General features: G+C 38.7%; 1 protein-coding gene across 1 annotated transcript in view; it reads right to left on the bottom strand.

The window, feature by feature from the left end:
- Gap43 (growth associated protein 43) overlaps window positions 1-25,439 on the bottom strand; it is a 94,121-nt gene that overhangs the window by 25,813 nt on the left and 42,869 nt on the right. Inside the window, exon 2 of the mRNA XM_059277636.1 lies at window positions 19,225-19,795. Coding sequence (XP_059133619.1) covers window positions 19,225-19,795 — 571 coding nt within the window. The remainder of the gene's footprint in view (window positions 1-19,224; window positions 19,796-25,439) is intronic.

The raw sequence follows: 25,439 nt of genomic DNA, 5'->3' as shown, positions 1-25,439 counted from the left end.
AAGTCTTTATCAACTAGCACTGTGGCCTTCCAATAAAAATTGACATTTGTGTAATGCTCCTGAAGCATTTTATGACCGTGATTTCTCTATTTCTAATGTTGTATGTATGTTATTATATCCAAACCTCCCCCAATTGGAAATCCAATAATGACACAGGTAACAATTATTAATCAAACACTAGAATAACCATTTCCTTAATTACATTGGATTACACAACTGTGTTAGTCCTTTTTATCTTAATATAAGTTAAAATAAAGGAAAAATAGAAGTATCAACCTGGTGATTGTACAGAGGGAACAAACCAAGTCCCTGATGCATTCACACTCACAACCCATGAAGTCATCTGTTGCTTTCTTCTGTATCTATGAAAAGGAACAACACTAGTCCTCATCACAGAGCTGCTGAGGCTTCATATGCATGTACAGAATTTAGCAGTTAGTCTAGAACAAATGCATACGTAATCTATATTTTTCATCAGTGTTATGTTTCCTCCATCTTTTTTCCCCATGCTTTTCTGTTTTGTTTTGTTTTTGAGACAGGGTTTCTCTGTGCAGCTCTAGCTGTCTTGGAATTTGCTCTTGTAGACCAGGCAGGCCTCCAACTCCGAGTTCCACCTATCTCTGCCTCCAGAATGCTGGGATTAAAGGTGTGTGCCACCAAGCTGGCTTTATATTTGCTCTTTCAATGACCTTATGCAAGGACCTAATAAATGAATGCCAGACCAAAGACTAGCAGCTCGAAGCTGTCGGATATGCATTAGATTGGTTTCTCATTTTAATTAAATTTTGGGGTAGTACTGGAAAGAGAGTCACCATTTTTGTGAGGAATCCTCAATTAATTACAGGAGTTCAATAGACATATGGAGTGTGTACTATATTCATGTAGATGACTGTTGGTTTGGAGCTGGAAAGGAGGTCTCCGCCCTCTACTTCTGAGCTGCCTGCCACATCAGCACAGCCCCTTGGGGCTTCAGAAGATGCGCTCAAGCCTTCTGAGTGGCCGCACCCCCCAGAAGCCACAGGGGACAAATGGCTGCTGTCTCGCCACACAGCTCCGCTTCACTCTGCTCCCACCCTCTCGCCAGCCCACCAGGCACGTGCCAACAATGAGCTGCCTGCCTCACTGGGATCCTCGGCTCCGTTAATAAGCCCTGGAAGGCTGATAATTGGAGATTTGCGGAGCCTGCCGTCTTTCTGTGAGACAGGTTGTTATGGAAACCGGAGGCAGACCATCATGTACATGTTATTGATCCTTTAAAATAAAAATAAAAACGGGGCGTCAGAATGCGCCATTCCAATTTATCCTCTCTCTTACTTCACTCATTCCCATCGTTTTCTTTTAGAAGTTTGTCACCAATTTGCACACATGACAATTCACAGCTTCTCTCTCTCTCTCTCTCTCTCTCTCTCTCTCTCTCTCTCTCTCTCTCTCTCTCTCTCTCTCTCTCTCTCATACACACACACACACACACACACACACACACACACACACACACATACACTTTCTTTCTCAGCATTCACCCCACCCCTTTCTTAATTACAGTGAATGATTTTTCACCTCTACAGAAAAAAAAAAAAAAATCAGCTGAGCAGGGAACTAACGGAACACCAAGGAAGACACTCTAAATCTAATTTAACACCAAGGCGTTAATTCGATTATTTGAGACAAGAAAATCAGTCATGAATATCAATGTGCTTTCCTCACCATTAAAAATATAATAATCGAACAGGATTTAAAAATGACTTCGGAGCCCCGCCCTAGTTTACTCTGGTGGCAAGATGGTCACCACCCACGGTGAATCAAATACGGGGCTCCGTGAAAGGAGCGCCTGGCGCTCAAGCCTAAGACAAAGCGGGACCAATTTCTGATCTACTTTTAAAATTAGCTGACAACATACTTGCAGTAGAAATCCAATTACTCCTTCAGTTAATGAATACAGGCATTATGCCAAGCGTACCTGACTGGGAGGCCTGTAAATAGCACTAAATGAATCCAGCCAGGAGGCTGCTGTGGACTCAGTATCACCAACAGTCCCTGAATGGAAAAGGCCTGGGCACCATTGTTTCCTGGTGAACTTCCCGTATTGTCCCAGCAGAGGGCAACAGCGTAATACTGTTCCCAACTGTGAGGCCTGCAGACCAGCAGGGACTCCAAGCAAAGCATTCAGCCCTGAGATGAGGCAGGAATGATTTACTGTGACAAGGTCCTACTTTGAAGCCTTTCTGAAGTTAATTTTATTTTTCAGCCCTTCATAAGGTCATCAAAAACTAAATCTAGAAATACTCTTTACTGAAATCACGTGAGTGGATGAACTAAAAGGAATTGTGAAATGCATTGCAAGAGCAGATTATGCTTTGCGTCAACCTTATCTCTATAGGATAAGGTCTTATCTTACATCTAAGACCTTTAACTCTACAAAATAGTATGACATCATATAGATATACTACTTTTTACTTAGTAAAAATACCTACCATTCTTTATTTTAAACCCCCAATCACTTTAGGTCTGAATATTTTAGGGTCCAACAGGCTCACCTTCTCCTCCCTGTCGCTACACCCATTGTTCCCTAATTATGTTCATTTCTTTTATTCAGATATCACCCACCACCATAGCATCTGAACTCATCCTCTGCAGTTAGACTGCATTTTTCAGCCAAGCACGTACTTGTATGTTGTTCTTGACCGGCCCTGGAATAATTTTATTTGTTGTTTTTTGTTTGTTGCTTCTTTTGCGTGCCTTACTTTGCTTCCCACCAGACTATACCTTGAATGATAGCATTTTTTTCCACTTTTATATGCTTGTATCCCTCATCATGCCTAGAGCTCTGTGCAAATTATACCCACTAGCAAATGAAAATTATCTGAGTGACAATGAAATGTGATGCTTAAATAGCTCGTCTCCTCTACTCTGATCCTAACTCATTATGTGACCATTCAAGGTGTCTCCTACAAGACACATCACCTTCCATTAGAATACTCACATGCACAGCCTGTCCTGTTCAAGTGCAGTGGGTTGAACATTTTTGAGACATAGTCCCAGCTGAGTAACTGATGAAAGACAAGAACATCATCTATATGCACACACAGTAAAACATGTTACAAACAATTTCAGAAGATGAAAAGACTCTCCTGAAGCCCTCCACTCTTAGGTCAAGGTGATGTCTAACTTTTCCTCTATGTGTAAGCCTATAAGATGAAAATCCAAGATGAAATCATTATACCGCTATCTACCTAGAAAGAGCATAAGCCATTTCTCTTAAGGGTTCCCAACTCTTTCTATCAAATCCCTAGATTGCAGTTTCTGAGGGACCAATTACAGGAAGCCTAAATTAATCCTACCATCACTACCTGGTGGCCTTGGCTAACTTCCAGGCTCAATCATTACTGATAATGTAAGTACTTGGTAATGTTGCTGAGCTACAAAGTAGGCCAAATAGAACAGCCTCTGAGTCTCAGGAGACATGGCATGTCATTGTCTTTCTAGCTGACCATAATAAATTAAGTCATAGTTGTATATTAATTTCCTTTATAAAGTCAGGGAGTTAGTACCAAGGAAGAAAAAGTAAGTTTTCCAATAACTTCAGATGAAAAACAAAATCAGGACAAACAGAAGTCAGTTTGTATTAAACACTTGCTATGTGTTTAATAGAATACATTGTAGATACTTTACATGCAATCCATTTAATGCTAACTGGGTTCATCCATGAGACCATTTCACAATGATGAAACGCACACTGAGCTATTGACAGAGCTCCTTAGGGGCCATGTCTGTGCTTCAGGTTCAATGCCAAGACCCATGATCTTCCTCCTTTGTCACAGCCAAAGACGAGATTTACCTAAACCTACAGCTGTTGCAATGCTCTGTCTACTGATGCAACAACTGTTGCATAACATACTTTCCTTTTATAAAAGGAGTCCTTTACATCATTTAAAACACATCACTTTGTAAATGTCATCTATTATTTACTGGATAAAATAGTACCTTCTACTAACCTTTACTTGAAACTAAATGTTCTTTGACAATTTTATACATGTATTTAATGCAACCTCACATCACTCATCCCCAAACAAGCAAATATTTTCTTATTTCTCTATTAAAAAAGATGACAATCATTGTTTTTACTTTCTGTAGTATAAAGATCTGCTTAGAAGATCTTCTCCATATGGCAAGAGAAGAATAGGATGAGAAATGATTATTTCATATATTATCAGAAGAAAGGGGTGAATTAGGATCTGCTTGAAATTCATGTCTTTAGATGTGGTACCTTATTAAATACAATAAATGTAGAGAGGTAGCAGTCATATTTTCAAATGAAGAGTCTGGGGGGTTGGACAAATCATTAAAGATAGGCTGAGAGACACCTAGAATAGAATCCAGACCTACCTGACAAGTTCTAAGACTATTCCTTCATGAGGTGTCCTAGGTAGAACTTGTTTCTAGAACTTGACTTGGAATCTGCAATGTATTAAATATGGAAGTAGCTAATGTTTAAACTCAGGGGATATTGAAGTTCACCTCCTCTCTTCCTGCTGAGGAACCAAGTAAATAGTGACTCTTGGTTGGGTGAGGTGGGTTGGCTGGAATCGAATGCTAAAGAATTCAGACTGAGGGTGGGGGTATTCAGAAATAGGTCATGTAAAGGAAATGAATGATTCATAACACTTAAAGGAGTGAGTTACAAGCAATATAGATACTTTAATTGGGAAAATGCAGTCTCTTTTTTTTTAAGTGGGGAGGCCTTCAAATTTGAAAACTGATAGAGTTCTTTCCTTTGCAAGCTATTAATGAAAATAAATCTCTCCATGTAGGATATTAGTCAATCGGAAAATGTCTACTGAAAACCGCCTATGTGTTGAGCTCTCAGCACTAGGATACGGAGTATTGCGAGAAAGGATGCTGTCACTGCATTCAAGGATTGAAAAGTCTAATGATGTAGAAATAAAACAAAGCTATCAAACAGTGATAACATCATGTTAGACACAAGGATGCTCTAGACAAACTGAACAGGTTGATGTGGTAGAACTATGAGGCGGGCAGGTATGCTCCTTCCCAGAAGAAAGATCGGGGAAGTCCTCTCACGGTAATGGAGGCTTAAATGATAAGAGCCAAGCCAGTTAAGAAAAAGCAAGTGCAAAAGCCACCAGTGGAAATAAGCCGAACCCATTAGAGATATTGAGAAAGAGTGTGGCTAGAAAGAGTGAAGAAGGGTAGGTTTCAAAGGACACGAGATCAGAGAGATAAGCAGAAGTCAGCCCGCAGGAGGTCCTGTAGGCAAAAGTAATAATGACAAGTTCATTCCAACTGCCAACATAAGCACTGGAAGACTTTCTGAAGGGTACGGATTTGGACAAGTATAAATATGGAGCTTTGGATGAGTGGTCTTCAGAACAATCTACAGGAAATCAAAAGAAGCTTGGGCCGGCAAGGTGCCTCAGTGGGTTAAAGGCACTTGCTACCAAGTCTGAGGACCTAAGTTCGATCCCCAAGACCCAAAGGATGGAAGGAGTTCTTCTGGTCTCCATGAGTGTACCCCTTCATACCCTGCAACACACACGCATATACACACGTACAAATAAATAAATAAGTATGATAAAAATGAAAGTTAATAAAGCAATTATCAGAAGCCAAAGCACCTCAGAGCTAAAGCCTATAATTATTGAAGCTTCTCCTTTACCCAGCTGGGGTTTGCCATGCTGTGATGTGACTCACTAATATGATATTTAGGATGTCAATCCCTGGAGTTAAATAGGAATTGGGGCCATAGTCCACAAATGTTTCCCTTTGGGGCATCTTTTTAAGTAGACATACAAACAAGCTATCATCTGTTGGAGATGAACAGTAGAACAAAGGTTAGGGATTTTTTTTAATACTTAAAACCTATTCATAGCTTTTAATTTCTATAAATCCAATTTTTATTGATGTTTCAAAGTTACATAGATACATTTCTTAAGTAGGATAACATCTGAAAAAATTTTTTGTTTATACCATTCTATTGCAAGTTAGAATAGAAAATACACTATTGCATCCTCAGTTTGCTTTTCCTAAAAACTCAGCATCCATATATTGTTGCTTTATAGAGCTTTGGTTAATAATTCAATGGCTTATGAGTAACATTATAAGCAAATTCTTGAAATACAAACAATTTCTATAGGGTGTCTAGCAAGAATATCTGCTTGGAAAATACACACTTCAACCTAAGTGCAGAGTGAGTGGCTACATGAGTTCTGAATTTTTGGTTGAACTTAGCTATACCAAAATCAAGCATCTTTGGAAAACATCCTTAAGTTCAGAATAACAATTGTTAATTACTACTGGTTAAAATTTCAAAGTTCTGGCCAGGTGATGGTGGTGCATGCCTTTAATACCAGCTGAAGCAAGAGGATCTCTGAGTGTGAGGCCAGCCTGGTCTACAGAGCAAGCTCCAGGACAGCTAGAGCTATGTAGAGAAACCCTGTCTTGAAAAAAACAAAACAAAACTTTTTTCAAAGTTCCTCCAAGATCTAGAAATATATGAGGATAGGGGTGTTGCACAGGAGATTGTATGCTGGTGAACACTGTGACCCCTGACCACTGACCCCTGCCTCTGCCAAACAGCCCAGTTCTCCAAAAAGTACCCCTCTGAGGTTCTTTTCCGTTGGACTCTAGGACTCCAGTAATATAGTCGTGTACTGGTTTAGAACTTCAACACAAAGTTTTAGAGAATAAAGTATTTCTAAAGTATTTATTAAGTATATTTTGCATAGTCTTAATATTGTTGAAATTTTACCCTATCTAACCCAATGCAATGTTTAGGGGTGACCCAGATCAACGAACAAAAAGTAGGACTTTAAAAAGGTCACATTTTCTGTCAATCCTGTAAATAACGCACATGGTCTAAAGCACCAGCATGACTGTGATTATCCATACTTATGTTGAAGGTAGAGATCAAAGGATATGGCCATTTTCCCTCTGGTCACATGGACAGATAGCAGCATTTCAACATGCAGTTCAGAGCTGAAAAGTGATCCTCTTGGGCAGGAGGGACAGAGACATAGGCAAGGAGCTTTCAGTGTTCTCCAAATAACTCCATTTCCCCTACAATCTTCAACCACAGTAGTGCTATTTGATGCCCACGCTATTTGGTGCCCAAATTGAAAAAAAAAAAAAGTCTGCTCTTACAGCTATTCACTAATCTCATCCCTCCCTCTCCGAATACGTTATTTCTCAATGTTCTTCCTAGCACTGAAATTAGTGTGAGGAAAAGAAAGCAGTGAGCATTGAGGTCAGAAAAGTGAGCAATAGTTTCAGTTCCATGTGGACCCGGGATTTGTCTCTAAAAAAATAAAAATTAAAAGCCTTATAATTCGTTAAAAATTAACTTTAAAAAACTGGACATGCATTCGTCTGGAGGAGGCAGGGGACAGCATGCACATGCCACTGTATGCATCTGGAGGTTCAGAGGACAGCTTGCCGCAGTTGGTTCTCTCCTTCCACCATGTGGGCCCTGGAACTTGCAGACAAGTACCACTACATGCTGAGCCTTTGCACTACCCTCAGCCCACACTTCAGAGGACCACACATTTACCCATTCGGGAGCAATCATTTTTCGAGTTAATATCAGGTGCAGTTCTCAGCATTGCCTTTATCCTTAACCATTTTAAGAAGTTCACCACACTCAGCTGATGTCTGAAAATGTTACGGCAAGTTCCCATGATGTCACAGGCTCATATACGTAAGTATATGGTTTTATAAATGGATCTGTATGTGCTCCAACACAAACGCTAAGACTTGATAATTGCTGTTGTAGTGCTTCAGAGTTACCCAAAGTAAAATTAATCAACTTGTTAAAATACACTGATTTGAGTCTATGCTAGAGCTCTCTGACGCCTCTTCCCAACGTGTACGCAGTGATAACACATTGGGAGCCTGAAATAGGCCACAATGGGTGTATTTAGACAACGGAACTAAACAAATTCTAAAATGTTGAGTTTTGTGCTTTGGGAAGCCAGCTTGTCAGCATGTAATTAGAGGAATGGATAATATCACCGTGAATACTTTGACTTCCTTGGGTTTCTCTGTTCATGCACACGTGTGTGTATGTGAATGTAGAGGCCAGATGTCAGTCTTCCTATGTTGCCATCTTATGTTTTGAGACAGGGTCTCTCGTTGAGTTCACCATTTGACAAGACTGGCTGGACAAGTGAGCTCCAGGGATCCTCCCATATCCACCTTACCAGTACTAGAGTGACAGGCACAAGCCACTGCTTGGTTTTCCACTCCGTTCTAAGGATCTGAACTCAGGTCCTCATGCTTGCTTGGCAAGGACTTTACTGACAGAGACATTTCCAAAGCTCTTTTCTACTCATTTTTTCCTTACTTTCCTTCATTTTCTCTTCCCTCCTTCCCTTTTATCTATCTATCTATCTATCTATCTATCTATCTATTTATTTATTTATTTATTTATTTTTTTGTGTGTGTGTGTGTGTCTGTCTGTCTGCCTGTCCATCTGTCTGTCTGTGGTCATAATGCATCCATGACCAAATGACTAAACATGCCTAAAATGAATACAGACAGAGAATACAGAAAAAAATATTATCCTCGTATACCTCAAAACTTCATAATAGCCCATTCCAACTCATACTTCAAGTGAATTCTTTGGAAAAGACTCTTGAAGAGGCATATAACCCAAGTTCCAGCTTAATCTTGGCCATAAGAAACATCCTTTTTCCTTTGTTAAATGGTATTCTGACACAAAAAATAAAACTGGTTTTAGCTTAGTTTTAAGAAAATCTAGATCTCTCTTCAATTTTTCAAGTGATCTGTATCTTAACAATTGCAATGACCTCAAATCCAGACCACCATCAATTTACTATAGAAAGCAGTGCATCACTGACTGTCCATGTACTTCTTCACTTGGATGAATGAGCCTTTCCAGAGCTCTGGGTTTCTTTTCTTTTTTTTTTTTTTTTTTTTTTTTTTTTTTTTTTTTTTAAGATTTATTTATTTATTATGTATACAGTGTTCTGTCTGCATATACACCTGCAGGTCAGAAGAGGGCACCAGATCTCATTACGGATGGTTGTGAGCCACCATGTGGTTGCTGGGAATTGAACTCATGACCTCTGGAAGAGCAGCCAGTGCTCTTAACCTCTGAGCCATCTCTCCAGCCCTGGGTTTCTTTTCTAAAGCTTCTTTAGTTAACGTATCAGTATTAGAGGGGCAGGAAGATGAGAAATAAAACTCTTTCATTACTGCTTTTCCTCATAGAAGGCTGTAGTCCTACCAATAGGAGAATGATGTGATCAAACTGGGTAAACTCCGGGCTGCTCAGCCCTCTAAATTAGAATAGACTTTTTGTCTGTTGTTTGTTTTACTGACTGCGTCGGAGTTATGACAAGTTGCATTTCATGTATGTGGAGGAACCTATTTGATCTTCCACTCTCTTTTGTTTTGTTGTCTGAAGAAGTTCACACAGGCTGTGCACAAATTCTGTCTGTAGGGCTGTGGGACAGGAGAGACCACACAGCAGGAGTGGGAAACCCTGTTTTCACCTCTCTGTCCCAACACTCCTGATTTGAGAAGGCATAAACCATTCATCCCATGGTGGGGCAGCAGAAGGGTCAGTAGACTCTCACATGCCTTGCAAAGATTACTGAGATGTGTCAGAGAGGGAACTGAGCCAAGAAACCTGGCAGGTTATTTCTTCTCTGGGTGTGCCTGTCACACACTGGCAAGAGTCACCCACAGGTCACTCATGGGGCTGGCATGAAATTAATCACCTGCTTCAAAACGGAGCAGCTCTGCTTTTCCTCCAGTTCTCAATATGTTTCTAAACATAATGCAAAGTGCCTCCCTCGGTCTAGGAAGCCCTAAATGGTTTAAATTCTGGCCACCACAGAGAGGACGTATGGCTCCTTATAACAGCAACACTTTCCGGGGAGTGCTTGTATTCTGATTCCAAATTAGTGGAGAGACTCATGGCACTGTAGATACTTTGAATAAATGATAGCCAATAACCATTTGTTATTTAGAATGTGCATACAAAACAAGAACACATCATAACATGGCCATCACCAAGATCTTTCACTAATGATCTTGTGAGCCTCTGCAAAGAATGGGTGTGATGTATTCATTGTTCTTGCAGATTTTCTGACAGCCTAAATTCTTTCTTTTCCTAAGCAGGTCTTTCCTTAGATTTTGAGTGTGTGTGTGTGTGTGTGTGTGTGTGTGTGTGTGTGTGTGTGCTTGTGTGTTGGCAGAAGGATATACCACATACATGAGAACTTAAGCATATTTAAATTATATTCTTCACTTGTTCCTACCACACATCAAAAAGAACAGTATTTGCTGACTATAAAAATGTTCATCTCCAGTTTTTCTGAAACACATATTCATCATGTATCAATATGGGATGATTTTAGGGGGATGCTGTTTGGTTTCTCTTCCTGATTAAAAAATTTGTACTGGGGTAGGAAAGGCTAGCTTTCAGAAATGATTTCACTGTTCATGTACCGCCTATGAGGAGCCCTTACAGTGAGCATAATTTACAATAAAGGGCAAATAGCCTTCTTTGTGTATGTTTTTCCACCTGAATATAAGTACTTGAGTTTTCCTCCCAAATAGGATGGGATAAGATGGACAAACCAAAATATTTTCTCTTTCACAGTCTCTTAATTTGTGGCATGAAAACTGAAAACAGGCTTGAGAATTGTTGAGCAATCACATATATTATGTATTATCTATGCTGTCTTTCCCCACAGATGTTTAATATTGCCTAACTGCAAATGCTGAAGGCTATCAGCCAATTTCACCCATGATTAAATGGCCTATTGCAGAGAATATATTTTTTTAAGGAATTAGAAGGGAATCATATTACATCTTTCCATACAATGTGTCTTGTCTGCTTGCAAGACTTTCCAAAGCTCATCAGATATTTGATGATGTGAAAGGATGGGTCCTTTCTCTATTTAAGACCGAATCCAACTTTCCAAGTTATCTCAGTTGCTTAACGTTTTACTGACTGTGTTACTTGTGCCTTCACTGTGGCCAAAACACCCAACAGAAACAACTTTGGCTTTTTGGCTGCAATTTCTGATGGTCCATTCCGTAGTCATTGGTTATATATCGTGATAGTAGGAGTGTGTAGCAGAGGAGTTGCTTCATGGTAGACAGGAAGCAGAAAAATGGAATGCCAGTGCAAGGATGGCTTTTCCAGCTTATCCCTTTTCTTCCTTCCAGGCCCCACCAATAGGATGGTTTCTTCCTCCCAGCAGCTGATTCATTCTTGAGTCACCCTCAGAGATATACCTAAGTGTATACCTCACCAACCTACTAGTGATTATAAATCCAATCAAGTTGACAATAAAAACCATTATAACTACTTAATGAAATAAGGTGGATATAACGTTACATAAATAATGAATTAAGTCTCGGAGGAAAGGGAACTATTGACAACAAAATATGGTCAACATAATTATAGTTTTGCATCATAGAGTCTGGGTTAGGAGGACTATAAGGTAGGAGTTTAACTTTATCATCATTTCCAAGTCTTTATTTCTAATTTCAAGTATAATATAGAGTTAAAAGTGCCTTCCACTTTTTTGCTGTTTGTTGAACCTCAAGTATGACTACAAAATTTCTTAGAACTGGTTTCCTTGATTCTTTCCCTTCTACCCAATGAACTCTTCTATCTAATTCTCTCTTTTCTCTTCTCAACTCCTTCCTCCATATATACTGCCCAGTAGATAACAAGGGACAACAGCAAAGTGACCATGCTTGGGGAAGACGGCATTTGCCCACACTTTAAATATGTCTCTTTGGTCTACCATTTGCTTTTTTGGAAGGCAGAGAAAACCTAGTCGAATACACTTTACAGACAGCAAAACTAAGCTTAAAGTAGAGAACAGCTAGCCTGAAATAACAGTGAAAGCTGATTAAGAACTCATCTCATAATTTGAGGTGGTATGTCATCTATTGCACTAAGAACACTGAGAGATTGCTCCAATAGCCTATAAGATGGATCTATTTAGGACATGTTGCTATTCATCACCCTTAAGAAGACAATTTGTAAATGTTCTTTTAAGTAATCCCCAAATAAATATTTGCTTAAAAAGCCAAGATTTGTTGCTGTGAAATGAATGTCTGGAATTTTGAAGAAGGCTAAAGTGAAAATCTTTTTTTTATTATATGAATTAGAATGAGTTTTGATTGCCTGATTTACTCAATTTCTCAACATAGAAAACTCAAATGAGACCAAGAAGTTAGGCATGCCTTCATGCCTTTTCTACATCTTTATTTTGCTGTAAGCCCTTGCGTCTTGAGACATCTTTAAGGATACAGTTATTAGAGCTTGAAGCAGCTCCACTGTTTCCTTCTTTCTGTCCAGTCATGTTTGGCTCTAGGAAGCATTCAGCATGTAATGGAGCTATGGCTGTGAGAGCAGAGTGAAGGCTGAGCAATCAGTGCTTTCTACTATATTAGACTGAGCACTCTGCTTTCTCTCCATGGCTAGCTAAATGAACTCTCAGTGTAATCCTTCCTGCTCACGTTTCTCTTCGTAATACTCCCAAGATTGTGGATGTGGATGTGTGCACATGTCAAAATATTTTACGCATGCCTATTTATACCTGAAACTATTCTAGATTATATATTTTATTATATATTCTATTTTCAGTGCTAGGCATATTATAGCAATTCTAAAATTAAGGCACTGATATGCATGCCTTTCTGCTTATTAGCTTTTTTTAAATTAAATGAGAGCAATAATTTTATATGAACAATGAAAGAAGATATAAAAGGCCTCAACAATGTATTTCTTGATTCTGAAGTTTACTTCTTCATCTTACTGTTTGTCTACTTCCTTTGGAACTACAGAAATAGAAATCATACTCTAATTTGTGTTTTCTAGAAAGTTCTGTAGCAATCTAGTCCCAGATAGTATAAAGGCAGTGGATCCTTTGGAAACATACTTCCCGGGGGAAGGGGTGTAGTCTAAATGGGTATCTGAAAAGGATCTGATTCAGAGAAGCCAAATTTAGGCTGGGCACATCCTGATTGTAAGTGGCCTGCTGTGGCCAGCAAAGACCCGAAATTTTCAATCTGTAATTCTCACTTTTTCCAGGTATGTCTGATGATACCAGCAACACTTCTATTTTGAACAGTTTCAAATGATCTTTGTAGCTTACCTGGTTCTAACAGGTGGGGCACTTCTGTTGAATACAGACTCTAAGATCAAACTTAGTTTACTATTTCTCATAATTCTGGAGTGATGGAGCTTGATAGGGAATTGATCAGAATTAGGAGCGTTACTGGATGCCTCCCTATAAGTGTGATCACTGATAATTCCCAACAACACCATAGAGCACTCAAATAAGGGAGATATTGTTATGTTAGCCAAGATATTTGAGTCCTTGACCATCTTTCTTCTCTTTTTCTTCCAGAACAGCATGTGTCTGAGTGTACGTAAGGGTTCAGTGTGTAAGGGTCAGGCTTTCTGGCTTGATGCTTGCTAGATGCCTGCTCTTTTTTAAAAGGAAATGAGGGACCAGTAAATCTAGGGGAGAGGGGAAGTGGTAGGAAGAGCTTGGAGGAGTGGAGGGAGTAGAGTCTGTGGTAGGGATGCGTTGCATGAGAGAAGAATAAATAAAAAGAAAAATAATAAGAAAACATTTAAGAACCTCACTTAATCTCTGAACTTCACATTTGTCTCATGAAAAAGGGGGAAAGGAAATAGTATTAATTTATACCACAGAGTGGTTACAGTGATCCAATGAGACACTTACCATGCATCATTTATCATAGGGACTGGCTCTTAATCAATTGTTTATTAAATGCTGTGTACTGTTGAGACCAGACCTTCCATCGCTTCATTCCAGCATACTTTCCCCCTGCCTACCTTAGGGGTATGCAGAACAGAACATGCCCCAGAAATGTCCTGGTTGGGACTTCAAAAGAACAATCAGAGTTTAGCACAACTACTAAGATTTAAGAGAGAGAGAGAGAGAGAGAGAGAGAGAGAGAGAGAGAGAGAGAGAGAGAGAGAGAGAGAGGAGATGAGATTCACATTTTAGCTTTAAAAACTACACAGCTATGCAAAGATAGATTGAGAGAGACCTATCAGTGTGACCCTCCTTTGTCAGTCAGTGACTCTGTCTGTGGGCAGAATACCTTTTTACTTCGCCTTCAGACTGTAAAAAATAGAAAAGAAAATATTAACAAATGCGAGTGGATTGTTGTCAAGTGAAGCCAATAAAAATGATTACTCTAGCAATATAAAAGTGTTCCATAAAAGCTTAATAATCAACGGTATTTAAGCTGTGTTCCACTGAGTAAGCTGACAGGGTGCCCATGTTTTATAAACAACATTTATGGACTTTCACAATTCAAAATTTCAGTCTTTATGAGTTGTATATAAATCTGGGAAGTGGTTGAAGCCACATTTCAAATCTAAACCTCTTCTGAGGCACCCTGCCAAGCAAGCATGAATACCCAAGGGAAATCCCACTCTTAACACACAGCCTGGCGAAACTGGCTTGTCCTTTAGCAAGCTAAAGCGTGGGATGGGACTAAAAAAGAATAGAAGAAAGAATCTCTCTAAATCTGTAAGTGTAGGCTGGGTGTTTCATTTTCTTACACATAATTATCTTAGAAATTATCAATCTTCATCTGTTTTGTTTGCTCATAATTTAGCTACTGGTAGATGTATGATGCAAAGCTTTTTAATGGCATAGATTAAATTGCATCTGGGCCACTGAAGCACCGGTTTTTGTTTATTTGTGTGTTTTTGACCTAAAGAACATTGTAAATAGAGATATCCCATACCTATTGGCATGATTCAGTTGAGATTATTAATGTGATTATTTTAAATGCCACTCACTGGATTTCATCAAACTTTCCCTAACAAATGAGAATACCCTGATATCAAAGGAGTATAGCTTACAAATCTTTGTGAAATGGATTCCTACAACATCAGAAGTTATTCTAAATGGAAGGAAATAAAGAAAGTGAGGATGAGGCCGGGCGGTGGTGGTGCAGGCCTTTAATCCCAGCACTTGGGAGGCAGAGACAGGAGGATCTCTGTGATTTCGAGGCCAGCCTGGGCTACCAAGTGAGTTCCAGGAAAGGCGCAAAGCTACACAGAGAAACCCTGTCTCGAAAAATCAAAAAAAGTAGAAAAAAGAAAGTGAGGATGAAATTAAGAGAGGAAAAGAGGAAGGAAAGATAAAAGAGAAGGCAAGAGGTACAAAGGCAGTCAGTTAATTTCTCTCTTCAGCAGAGAGTTGCAAATGTAAACTTCCCTGTTTCCCTTATCAGTGTTGATAATCCCACTTTGAAAGCTGTAATGACACTACAATAAAATATAGCACTGATGAGATGGCTCAGTGGGTAAAATCACCCATCTCCAAGCCTGCTGACCTCAATTGATCCCCAGGACCCACACGGTGGGAGGAGAGAACTGGCTCCTGTAAGTAGTCCTTTGACCTCCATGTGTGTGTGGCAGCCCCCAACACTCACTTAACAAATAAGGGAATATAATTTTTAAATTAAAATAAATAAATGAAATTTAACTGAATCAATACCCAGAAGACTTAGGTGACTCAAAATTATATTTCCTATTGCATCTGCCACATGCTCTGTGTCAACCACCCAGTCAAATCACTGGTTGATAGTCTCCTATGTGGGTAACATTGATAATACTATATCAACAGAAATTTTGGAGTCCCCTTTGAGGAAAACCCACCAGCAGCACTGGAGGGTAGGGACACAAACAAAGTACTCCGTCATTGAAAGCCAATGTGCATGCTGACTGCTCAGTAGGAAACTCCGAGGACAGTACAATTAAAGGAAGCTTGAAGGTTCTCCCTTTCATCAGTGAAGGAGGGAGTGTTCTACAGGTGTTCCAACACCCTATTTCCTGTAACAGAATCGTCTTCCTACAAAGTGGTCAAAGGCACACTGAGTGTTGAGTATATGCAAACAGAAGAAGGGATATATAGTTGGGAAACTAAGAAAAACAAGAAAAGAAGTTATTATCACTGCAAGTGGTACTCACCAATAACAAAGCTATAAATAGCAAAAGACATAGGTAAGTAATATATTCCCAGATTACAAATAATTTCCATATGTATTAAAGCCACGATCAGAATTTATTTGAAAATTTTTTTCTTATTTTCTTGGATTATCCCCTAGGATTTATTTGACCCCTGCCTCTACTGTACATAGCTATCTCTTCATGTCTCTTTAAGCAGCCATGGCATCTTAAATTACCCCTGGTAGCTGTCCATTTCCAAATAGTATAGTCAGATTGAAAATTACTCTGTTATTTTAACCAGGATTAGAATGAAACTCAGTGATGGGGTGGGGGGAGGAAACGTGGTAGAGCCTCTGGGAATTTGGGACTGATATCATATGATACATCTCCTTGTCACCTTTAGTTTCTGTGATTCCAGGAGATTCACCATGACTGAATAATTTGTGCTTGTCACACTCAACAAGGAGGCTGATAGAATTCAGACCACAAAAGCTACAAGCTGAATTTCAGAATCTAACTAAGATAAAAGTATCAATCCAAAGCTCAGATGCAATAGACCTAAAGCTATACCACGTCTTTGTGTCTATTCTCCAAACTTCAGAAATCTCAGTTTAAAACATATGACAAGAGGGAACCAAATACATCATCTACTGCCTCCTGGACTACCTCCATGTTGAACTTCATCTACACTCCCAATAACCTTTCAATGTACATTATACAGTCTCCTTAGTTCAGATATTTTTTAATCTGGAATTTAAAAAGCTTAAGACAGAGTATGATCTCTATCCACATTCAGTGACTAAACATATTTTAAATTAAATAAATGATTAGAATTTGCAAAGTTACAGGAGGACTCTATAGGTAGGTAAAAAATATTAAATATAAATTAAGTCTAGTCAATTTCTGGTCTTCTAATATTTAACATTTATTGAATACTAAAACACTATAATCAGTCATTTAGAATGATCAAAGCTTAAAAACAATACATGGAATTCTTTGCCTTTTCTTAAATATATATATATATTAGATTTTTCATTGATTCAACAAATTCTTTCTATAAAACCAAACAAAATAAGTATATATATATATATATATATATATATATATATATATATATATATAATTACATTGTATCTTTGTGTCTCTTCCCCAAACTTTAAAAATTCTAGTTTAAAAAATATGATCTAAGGAATGTCAAACATGTCATAGACTTGAAAAGCATGATTGGCTTCCAAGAATTACTGAATGACACTCTAGATATCTGCAAAGTGATTCCCAGACTTCTTATCTGAGGCTTAAACTCTAAGCTGAAAGAAAAGGAATCAAGACAGTTTTGTTGAATAATCTGAAACCAATGCCTTAGTCACATACCTTACTGTTACTGGGAAAATAAGTCACTGGTAGAAAGAATCATGATTTATTTGGAGCTGGAATGTTAGAGCATGCTGATAACTATGGTAATTATTATACTCTAGAGATTTATAGAATGTGGAGGCTAAAATGAAAAAAAAAAACAGACCTGAGAAACTACAGAATAATCATCTGCCATGATTTAGTATCTAGGCAAATGTTCACTGATCTCTTTCTCAATCTGAAGGCCAGATGTTTTAACATTCCTGGATTAGTCTGTAGTCTAGTCTCATGAACTTTCTCAAGACAGTGGTCTGTCCCAAATTTAGACCCTTAGTCTGTAGGATAAATAGATAAAGTTCTAAAGGGGCAAGCCAGCCCAGTTAAACTAGTCTGAAGTAACTTTATGTCTAAAGACCTTTGAATTGAAAGGTACAATGGTTAATCTTGATTGTCAATTTGAGAGTCACCTAGGAGATTAGTAAGGCACACCTTAGTATGTATCCATGAGAGGGATTTCAGGGAGGGTCAGATTCAGAAGTCTTTGTCTAATCAATAGTTTTTCCACTGATTGATGCAAAATAGACTTTAACTGATGGTGGAGTTAAGGAAGGTGAGATCTAGTTGAAAATATGCGTATGATTTAGAAGAGTATACCTCATCTATCTATCTATCTATCTATCTATCTATCTATCTATCTCTAAAAGATCTATCTATCATATATATATATATATCCCATCTCTTTCTTCCTAGCTACCACAAGGTGCACAACTTTGCTCTGCCATACACTCTTGCAGCCATGATATCCTGCTTTACCACAGGCCCATTGCAACAGAGCAAGCCCATTATGGACTAAAACATCTGAAGCTGTGCAACAAAATAAGTCTTTCTTACCTTAAATTGTTTTTCTTGTATAATAGTCACAGTGATGAAAGCAACATAAAAGGTATTCTTGGTTACACCAGATTATCGAAAGACTTTGGAGACATCACCATTGTGGATATGCTGGAGTGAGGGACAGGACCAGCTCCCGGGGTGAAAGTCTATTATTACATTTATCCTTCTCTTAGGATGTTCTATTCCAACTCTGTGCAGGCTCTTTGGGCTGTCATAATAAAAACACTCCAACTTCCATGCTATAGCTCCAAGCTGAAGAGAATCCAGTACCTTTTCATATTCACAGTCAACTCTCAATTAGTTATGCATATGAAAGTAGTGTGTTTGATAATAAAATGATAATTTATGTATTTGGGGTTTTTTTCCTTTGTTTTTGGCAACATCAACAGACTTATTTTCCTAATTGTGTCTGACCCCAATTAGTGTCATAGCTAACATTCTCCAGAGCATGCACATATAAACACATACTACTCACCAATTGGTGGTGGGTGGAATGCCCAGAAACACTTTGTGTGATAGGGAAAGGAAGGCTGAGATTATATTTTTGTTGCTGGCAATTCACACACTAGATAATCAATAAAGAGTTGGCTGTATTTATAGGAGGCTCTTCCTAAAGCCAAATAATCACATTAGCTAATTCCCACCCATGAAATAAATGTAGTCTCAGTAATTACTTATTAAACTAATCTATCAGCATACAGCACATTTTCTTTTAACTGGGATTATCAAGCTTGACTGTTTATATCAATCCAATTAAGATAATTGTCTGAACTCTCCAGTACTGGCTGCCATGTAATTCTTTCTCGGTTTTCTCTCAGGCTTGTAGATTTGGGGGAATTCAGTATAACTTTGGTGATTACCAGACAGTTGTCTAGACAGTTCCCCCTGGATGGTGCAGGTGGTCTGGCTCCAGGCTTAATATCCCTGGTGCATCCCACCCATGACCCTACCCTTGCTGCAGTGCTCACCTTTCTCTTCCTCAGCTTGGCTGCTTTCTGCAGTCTCCGTTGGAGGCTGGGCTGCCTTGGTGGCAGCATCCTCTGCAGCAGGGGTGGTGTCAGCAGCATCAGTGACAGCAGCAGGCACGTCGGCTTGTTTAGGCTCCTCTTTGGCAGGGCCATCTTCTGCCTTGGAGGAAGGCGAGTTATCAGTGGTAGCTTTAGCGGCACTTTCTGTCTCAGCTGAGCCGGCCTTCTCATCTGAGGGGGCCGCATCCCCCTCACCTTTCTTCTCCTCAGAAGGTGCATCTCCTGCCTTGCTGGGCTCATCAGCCTTGGGGCTGGTGGCTGGGGCTGCATCAGCAGTAGCAGAGCCGTCTCCTTCCTTCTTCTCCACGCCATCAGCAACGGGAGCATCATCCTTCTTCTCGTTTGCCTCGGCCTCAGCAGCTGGCGCATCACCCTTCTTCTCGCCTTTGAGCTTTTTCCTTGTTATGTGTCCACGGAAGCTAGCCTGAATTTTGGTCGCAGCCTTATGAGCCTTATCTTCCGGTTTGACACCATCTTGTTCAATCTTTTGGTCCTCATCATTCTTTTCGACCTTTGTGGACATAAGAGAGACAAAAAGGAAAGCTCAGAGGGTGTTCTCAAATCTAGACATTGGAGAGCTATTGAGTGGTTCACTCTGATTCAAATCAATCCTCAGAGACGTTTCTCCAGCCACTCCTTGGAGACAAGGTTTTGCTGTGTAATCCTGCCTGGCCTGAAGCATGAGAGCTCCTTCCTTCTCAGCTTCCCTATTCAGGGATTACAGAATTGAGTTACTAACCAAATATTACTGTCCTCTGACCTCCAAGAATCATAGGTATCAGAAGGATGTCCTGGAGAAGTACTATAATTCAAGAACTCAAGAAGTTGAGGTAAGAAGATATAGCAAATTCAAGGGCAGCCTGAACTACATAATGAATTTCAGGCTAGCCTAGGCTACAATGTGAGACACACACCCTTACTTTAAAGAACAAAAAGTAAACAAACAAGCACACAAAATTACTGATGTTAGCTTGGATATATATATATTTTTTTTTTCTCAAGTCAATGTTATTCTATAGAGCAATTGAAACAAGCCTTGTTTTAGATGTAGCTTGGTGACTCAAATCACATTTGCCTTAGGTTTTTATAAAAGGGCTCTCAAAGATATTGGGTTCTCAGGATTTCTGAGGACTAAAACTTAATGATTTAAGAAATATTATGCAACAGCCTATTCATCTCTCTCCCCTAAGCTTACAAGCATGATCAGAACATTAATATACTCAAGGAAAGGAGCATGCTAAATATTTCAACAGTAAATTCCATCAGGGATTTATGCAAAATATAAATGACTTCCAGGACTTTGAGCAATTCAGAATGTGATGAATTATGATGCTGGTGACCAACTGTTTAACTATCTCAATGTTATCTCAATAAGCATACCAGGCCTCCAAAATTGGAATATAGAAAATAGTAATAATCATTGAGTTTTAAAAGGTGAGAAAATTTGTTTTGATTGTTTAAAAAAATGGTCCAAATTTACTAAGTCCCAAATGTAGCCCCAACATAATTTAAACCTAAAATTAGTGTTTATTATCATAAATAAAGCACCCTAGTAGTGTAGACATGAAATACCTTTTGGCAATAACATTTATGGTCTTACATGTGCAACAAATGACCTTTTTCTATTTGGAAATTCAATCAGAAGGTAGGAACAAAAGGTATAGTCATGGAAAGAAATGAATAGGCAAGGACACAAAATTCTGCATCATATTGATACTCACCATGGTGCCCTGGCTGGCTATTAATAGTCTCTAATTTTTCCTTTACCTTTTCTTCATATATATATAATTTATATACATGTATATATCTTCATATTTATTTACATATTTTTATTTTTGACAGTTCCATTCACTTATATAATGAATTTTACCTATTTTCACACACCCTCCACTGTTTCTCTATCTATCTATCTATCTATCTATCTATCTATCTATCTATCTATCTACCTACCTATCTATTTATCTATCATCGGCTCCCTCTTTCTCTTGCCAAAACACTTCTTTCCAAGAAGCCATACTGCTGATTTCATATCCTCCTTTTTATATGTGATCCACTGATCCACTGAGTTTAAAGTTGCTTGCATGAACATGGGTGGAAAATTACTTGCTGGAGCATAGGCAACCTATCAGAGCTATACCACTGAAGAAAATGACACCCACACCCTCTCCCAGCAACTGTTAACAGCCCACAGACCCAGAGGAAGGGGTAGTCTCATAGGCACTCCTCATTGGAAATGAAATGTTGAGGAGCCCAATCATGAGCAGATTCTGTGTCGAAATGAGTTCATGAATACAATGGCTAAGCTTTGAGCATCTAGCTTTTGCTCACATTTGTGAATCCTGTTCTAGGGGCTGTGAGTTATAGCAGTAAGCAGTATAGCAACTTGTTCTCAAAAAATTAATAAAAGAGTTTATTGTGTACTGTGTCCCATGCTTGGTCCTAATCTGCCCTTGGCTTTGACTTTGCCCTTTGCTTTAGTTTAAGAAGTAAGCCACAGCAGTCAACACACAGTATGCTTTTCCACCTGTCACACCAGCCCAAATCCAGTGACCCAGATGCAGCTAATCATGATGTGGTCCTGTTTGACATTCTTTGGACCAATGTATGGACCTGTCATTGCTTAGGTCCATCATCATCTTAGTGGATACACAAAGATATCTTTTAAAATAAGATAAATGTGAGTTGAAAATCAAAATCGACAATATTTTCCATAAAATTCAAGGCAAGCGCTTCTTTTCCCTTGGTTAATCACACATATGATTCTGTACAGAAGGAAAGAGAAGTGACAGTACTTTGACATGGCCCATCCTCCTCTTTCCTGCCTCCTCCCAGAGCCACGCTGCAACTGCTTCTCTATTGGAGGCATCACCTCCTTCCTGCCATCCTGCTGCTCTTGAGGGCTCCTACTGGGACACACACAGCACAATCTGGGGCACCAGAGCATCTGTCCCTGCCAGGAGCCCTCCGCGCAGAGATGAAATCATAACCCTGTAAAATTAACAGTTGTGAATGAAGCACAGAGTAAAGCCAAGATGTTATTTGTTGTACTCGATTGTGGATTTTCTGAATGAGGCACTAGCTTATATGATAGGACATCTGCATGGAGGCGCTGATGCCAAGTGGTTCTTCAATATAAATACTACTCTTTCTGTGGATAAACAAACCAGTTATTTCATATTAGGCCAACATGCAAAAGAGGCCCTCCAGTGACTCAAGAAAGCTACCATGCCCCATTAAAATACACAAATATTTAAAAAATGGAAAACAGGAGGAAGTGAGTAAACCAAAACTAAGGATACATAAAAACCATCATGGAAGCCCACTGCTTTGTAACCTAATCAAAAACATACAATTTTTAAAAATGGTGTTTGAACTCCTATATGGGTGGACAATGCTTCCCCTATAAAACATGAGTTATTCAAATGAAAATCTCAGTGCTAGAAATGAGATATTTCACTATAAGCTACTAATCAGAGAGGCTCAGAAAAGCCCACCCCTCCCATATCCCAGTTCCCCAAAATCACAGGCCATTTCTATTGCTTTTAGTTTCCAAGCAGAAATAAGGATACTTGACTCCTGAGGAACCAGAGATCAATCTAGAAAACAACTACTCAGAAAAATCAGCTTGCCTCATCCATAGCATGAGCCAGTGGTCCAGTCTATGTTTGGACTAAGTTCCTTTAGCAAGTGTACTCATCCTCAAGTTCAAGTTTATTGCATTACAAACCTAGGATTGCTTGAAGTTTCTTGTAGCCAACACTCTGTGAAACACCATCTTAACACTGCCACTATGTTCAACAGAGTATCTATGCTAAGCACACACACACACACACACACCAGCAAGGAGATGAATGCAAGGTTTCATAAGTGCCTAAGGTCCAGAACTAAAAATAACATGCATTTTTCTGGGATTCCTCAGTGCAGTTAAGGTTTTACAATTATCATGAGAACACTCAATCCTCCAAATACAGCACAGCTTTGGTATGCTATATACTTCTGTCAACTACAAATATTATTTTAACTTTTCATTTTTTTCTCTGAGATATGACTGATTTTTAAATACTTTAAAAGCCATTATTGTGTGGCAATTCTTCTTACTAACTGTGATTATTCCATTCTGGAATAATGCCTGTTTACTCTGTGCTATTAGACATTATATGTTAGAAGTATGGTATGTAACTTGTTTTTTGTTTGTTTGTTTGTGTGTTTGTTTTAATAGGCACTCTCAGTTGAGAAATTGTATTAGGTCTCAGGTGAGACTTTGGACTTTTAAAGGGTATTGGAATTATTAAAGACTATAGAGATTTTAAAGCTCAACTGGATGTATTTTTGCACTATAAGATGATTACTTGTCTAAGGGAACAAGGATAGAAGATATGGCTTAGAGGTGATGTACCTGAGAATCAAATTGACAAAGGGTGGAGTTGTGATGGGTTAGTGTTAATTGTCAACTTGACAGCATCTGGAATCTAAGATACCAGCCCCCAAGAACACCTCTGAGTGTTTGTTTAGCCATTGAGCATGCCTGTGAGGGATTATGTTTATGAAGATAACAAGGTAGGAGATCTAGCCTACAAGTGGATGGACCATTCCTTTGATTCAGGTCCTTGCCTAGTTGAATATAAAGGATAAAATGAGCTAAACAAATACCTTTATCTCTCTTCCTCCTATTTGTGGGGAATACCACAACCAGCTGCTTCAAGCTCTGTAGCTTAACTTCCCTACTGTGATAGATTGTACCTTTGCACTGTAAGTGGAAATAAACCCCTTCTAACTTTAGTTGCTTTTGTGAGGGTGTTTTATCAGAGCAAAAGAAAAAAATAAAACAAGCTAAGAACATCTTTAGTAAACTAAAATATGACTGATTTGATTGAGCAAGTCATTTTTAAGAAACATAAGCAAAGGACAAAAGATGTGCTAAACAATGTTTCCTCTAACACAGAGTTTTTGTGCGTATGAAAAAAAAATCTGATATGGCCTATAAAATAACTGGAGTAAAATATTAATACACACATATGAAATTTAGCAAACACCTACCTATGATCCATTCTATTCTTATTAATAATTTATTTTAATAAAGTTTTATTCTACTTGTGATCATAATTGATACTTTATCAACATACCTTAGGAAAACTATGCAAGTATCAAACCAGTTTACACTAGTGCCTCTACATTTGCTTTAAATGTAGTTAAGAATCCAGAATTATATTGAAATGCCCCCTTCTAAATGAGAAAGAGGGATGGATGAGCCTCCTCTACTTCCTTAGATGAAATGTCTTCGAATTTTTCTGGGCAGATGTAGAGGAGAATAGTCACAGCTGGAGCATACAAGGTTCCTTCCACACTATGCTTTCTTGGTTTGAAGATTTTTCCAAGGTGAAAAGGAAAGAGAATGTAGGTTGAAGCCATGAAACCTTTAAGCCTTTCCCAACAACTGTCATAACTTGATTCAGCTCTGACTCAGGGTCTAGTAAAAATCCTTTCTTAGTTACAGGCCAAGTGAGATACTTTCATGACTGAGTAATTTCCCAAGGGAATGTGTGAACAAAGAGGGATTCTGGAAATCCTGGCAGAGTAGTGGTGAAAAAACTTCTTTTTTTCCTTAAGGAAGGGAGCAGCATATTGCTGCTGCTGCAGAATCAATAAGGAAACAAAAAAATGACCTTGAGTTGTCAGAATAGGAACCAAATAAGGGAGATTCTATATAACACTACTGTTAAATTCTCAAATAATAGCTAGTGATTAAAAAATAGGTCTATGGTATATTCCATATATTATTTAGCATGTACTTTTACCTATTTCCTTAATAATATTAAGTAGCATGTTTTAAATGGTTTAAACACCACTAAATAAATAGTTATGCTTTCTAACAGAGAAGCTCAGCATATGAGAAAGAACTTGCTTATATTTGCTGCTGGATTCCAAGTTTTTAAACTGACGCAGGAATCAGTACATGGCAGGTGATGGATTAATATTTGTTTAATATTGATGAACTAAAAATTCCAACATCTTATGCTAGAGAGGTGATGGCTTAGCCTCAGCAAGTAAAAGCACTCGGTACAGAGACTAACGTCCTGAGCTTGATTCCCAGGAACCCATAGGGTAGAAGGTGAGAACTGACTCCTCAAAGTTGTCCTTTGACCTCCATGTGCACC

The sequence above is a fragment of the Peromyscus eremicus genome, chromosome 12 (assembly GCF_949786415.1).
Source record: "Peromyscus eremicus chromosome 12, PerEre_H2_v1, whole genome shotgun sequence".
In the NCBI taxonomy this organism is placed as follows: Eukaryota; Metazoa; Chordata; class Mammalia; order Rodentia; family Cricetidae; genus Peromyscus; species Peromyscus eremicus.
Note: the sequence above shows the minus strand (reverse complement) of the source record. Positions and strands in the feature narration are given on the sequence as shown.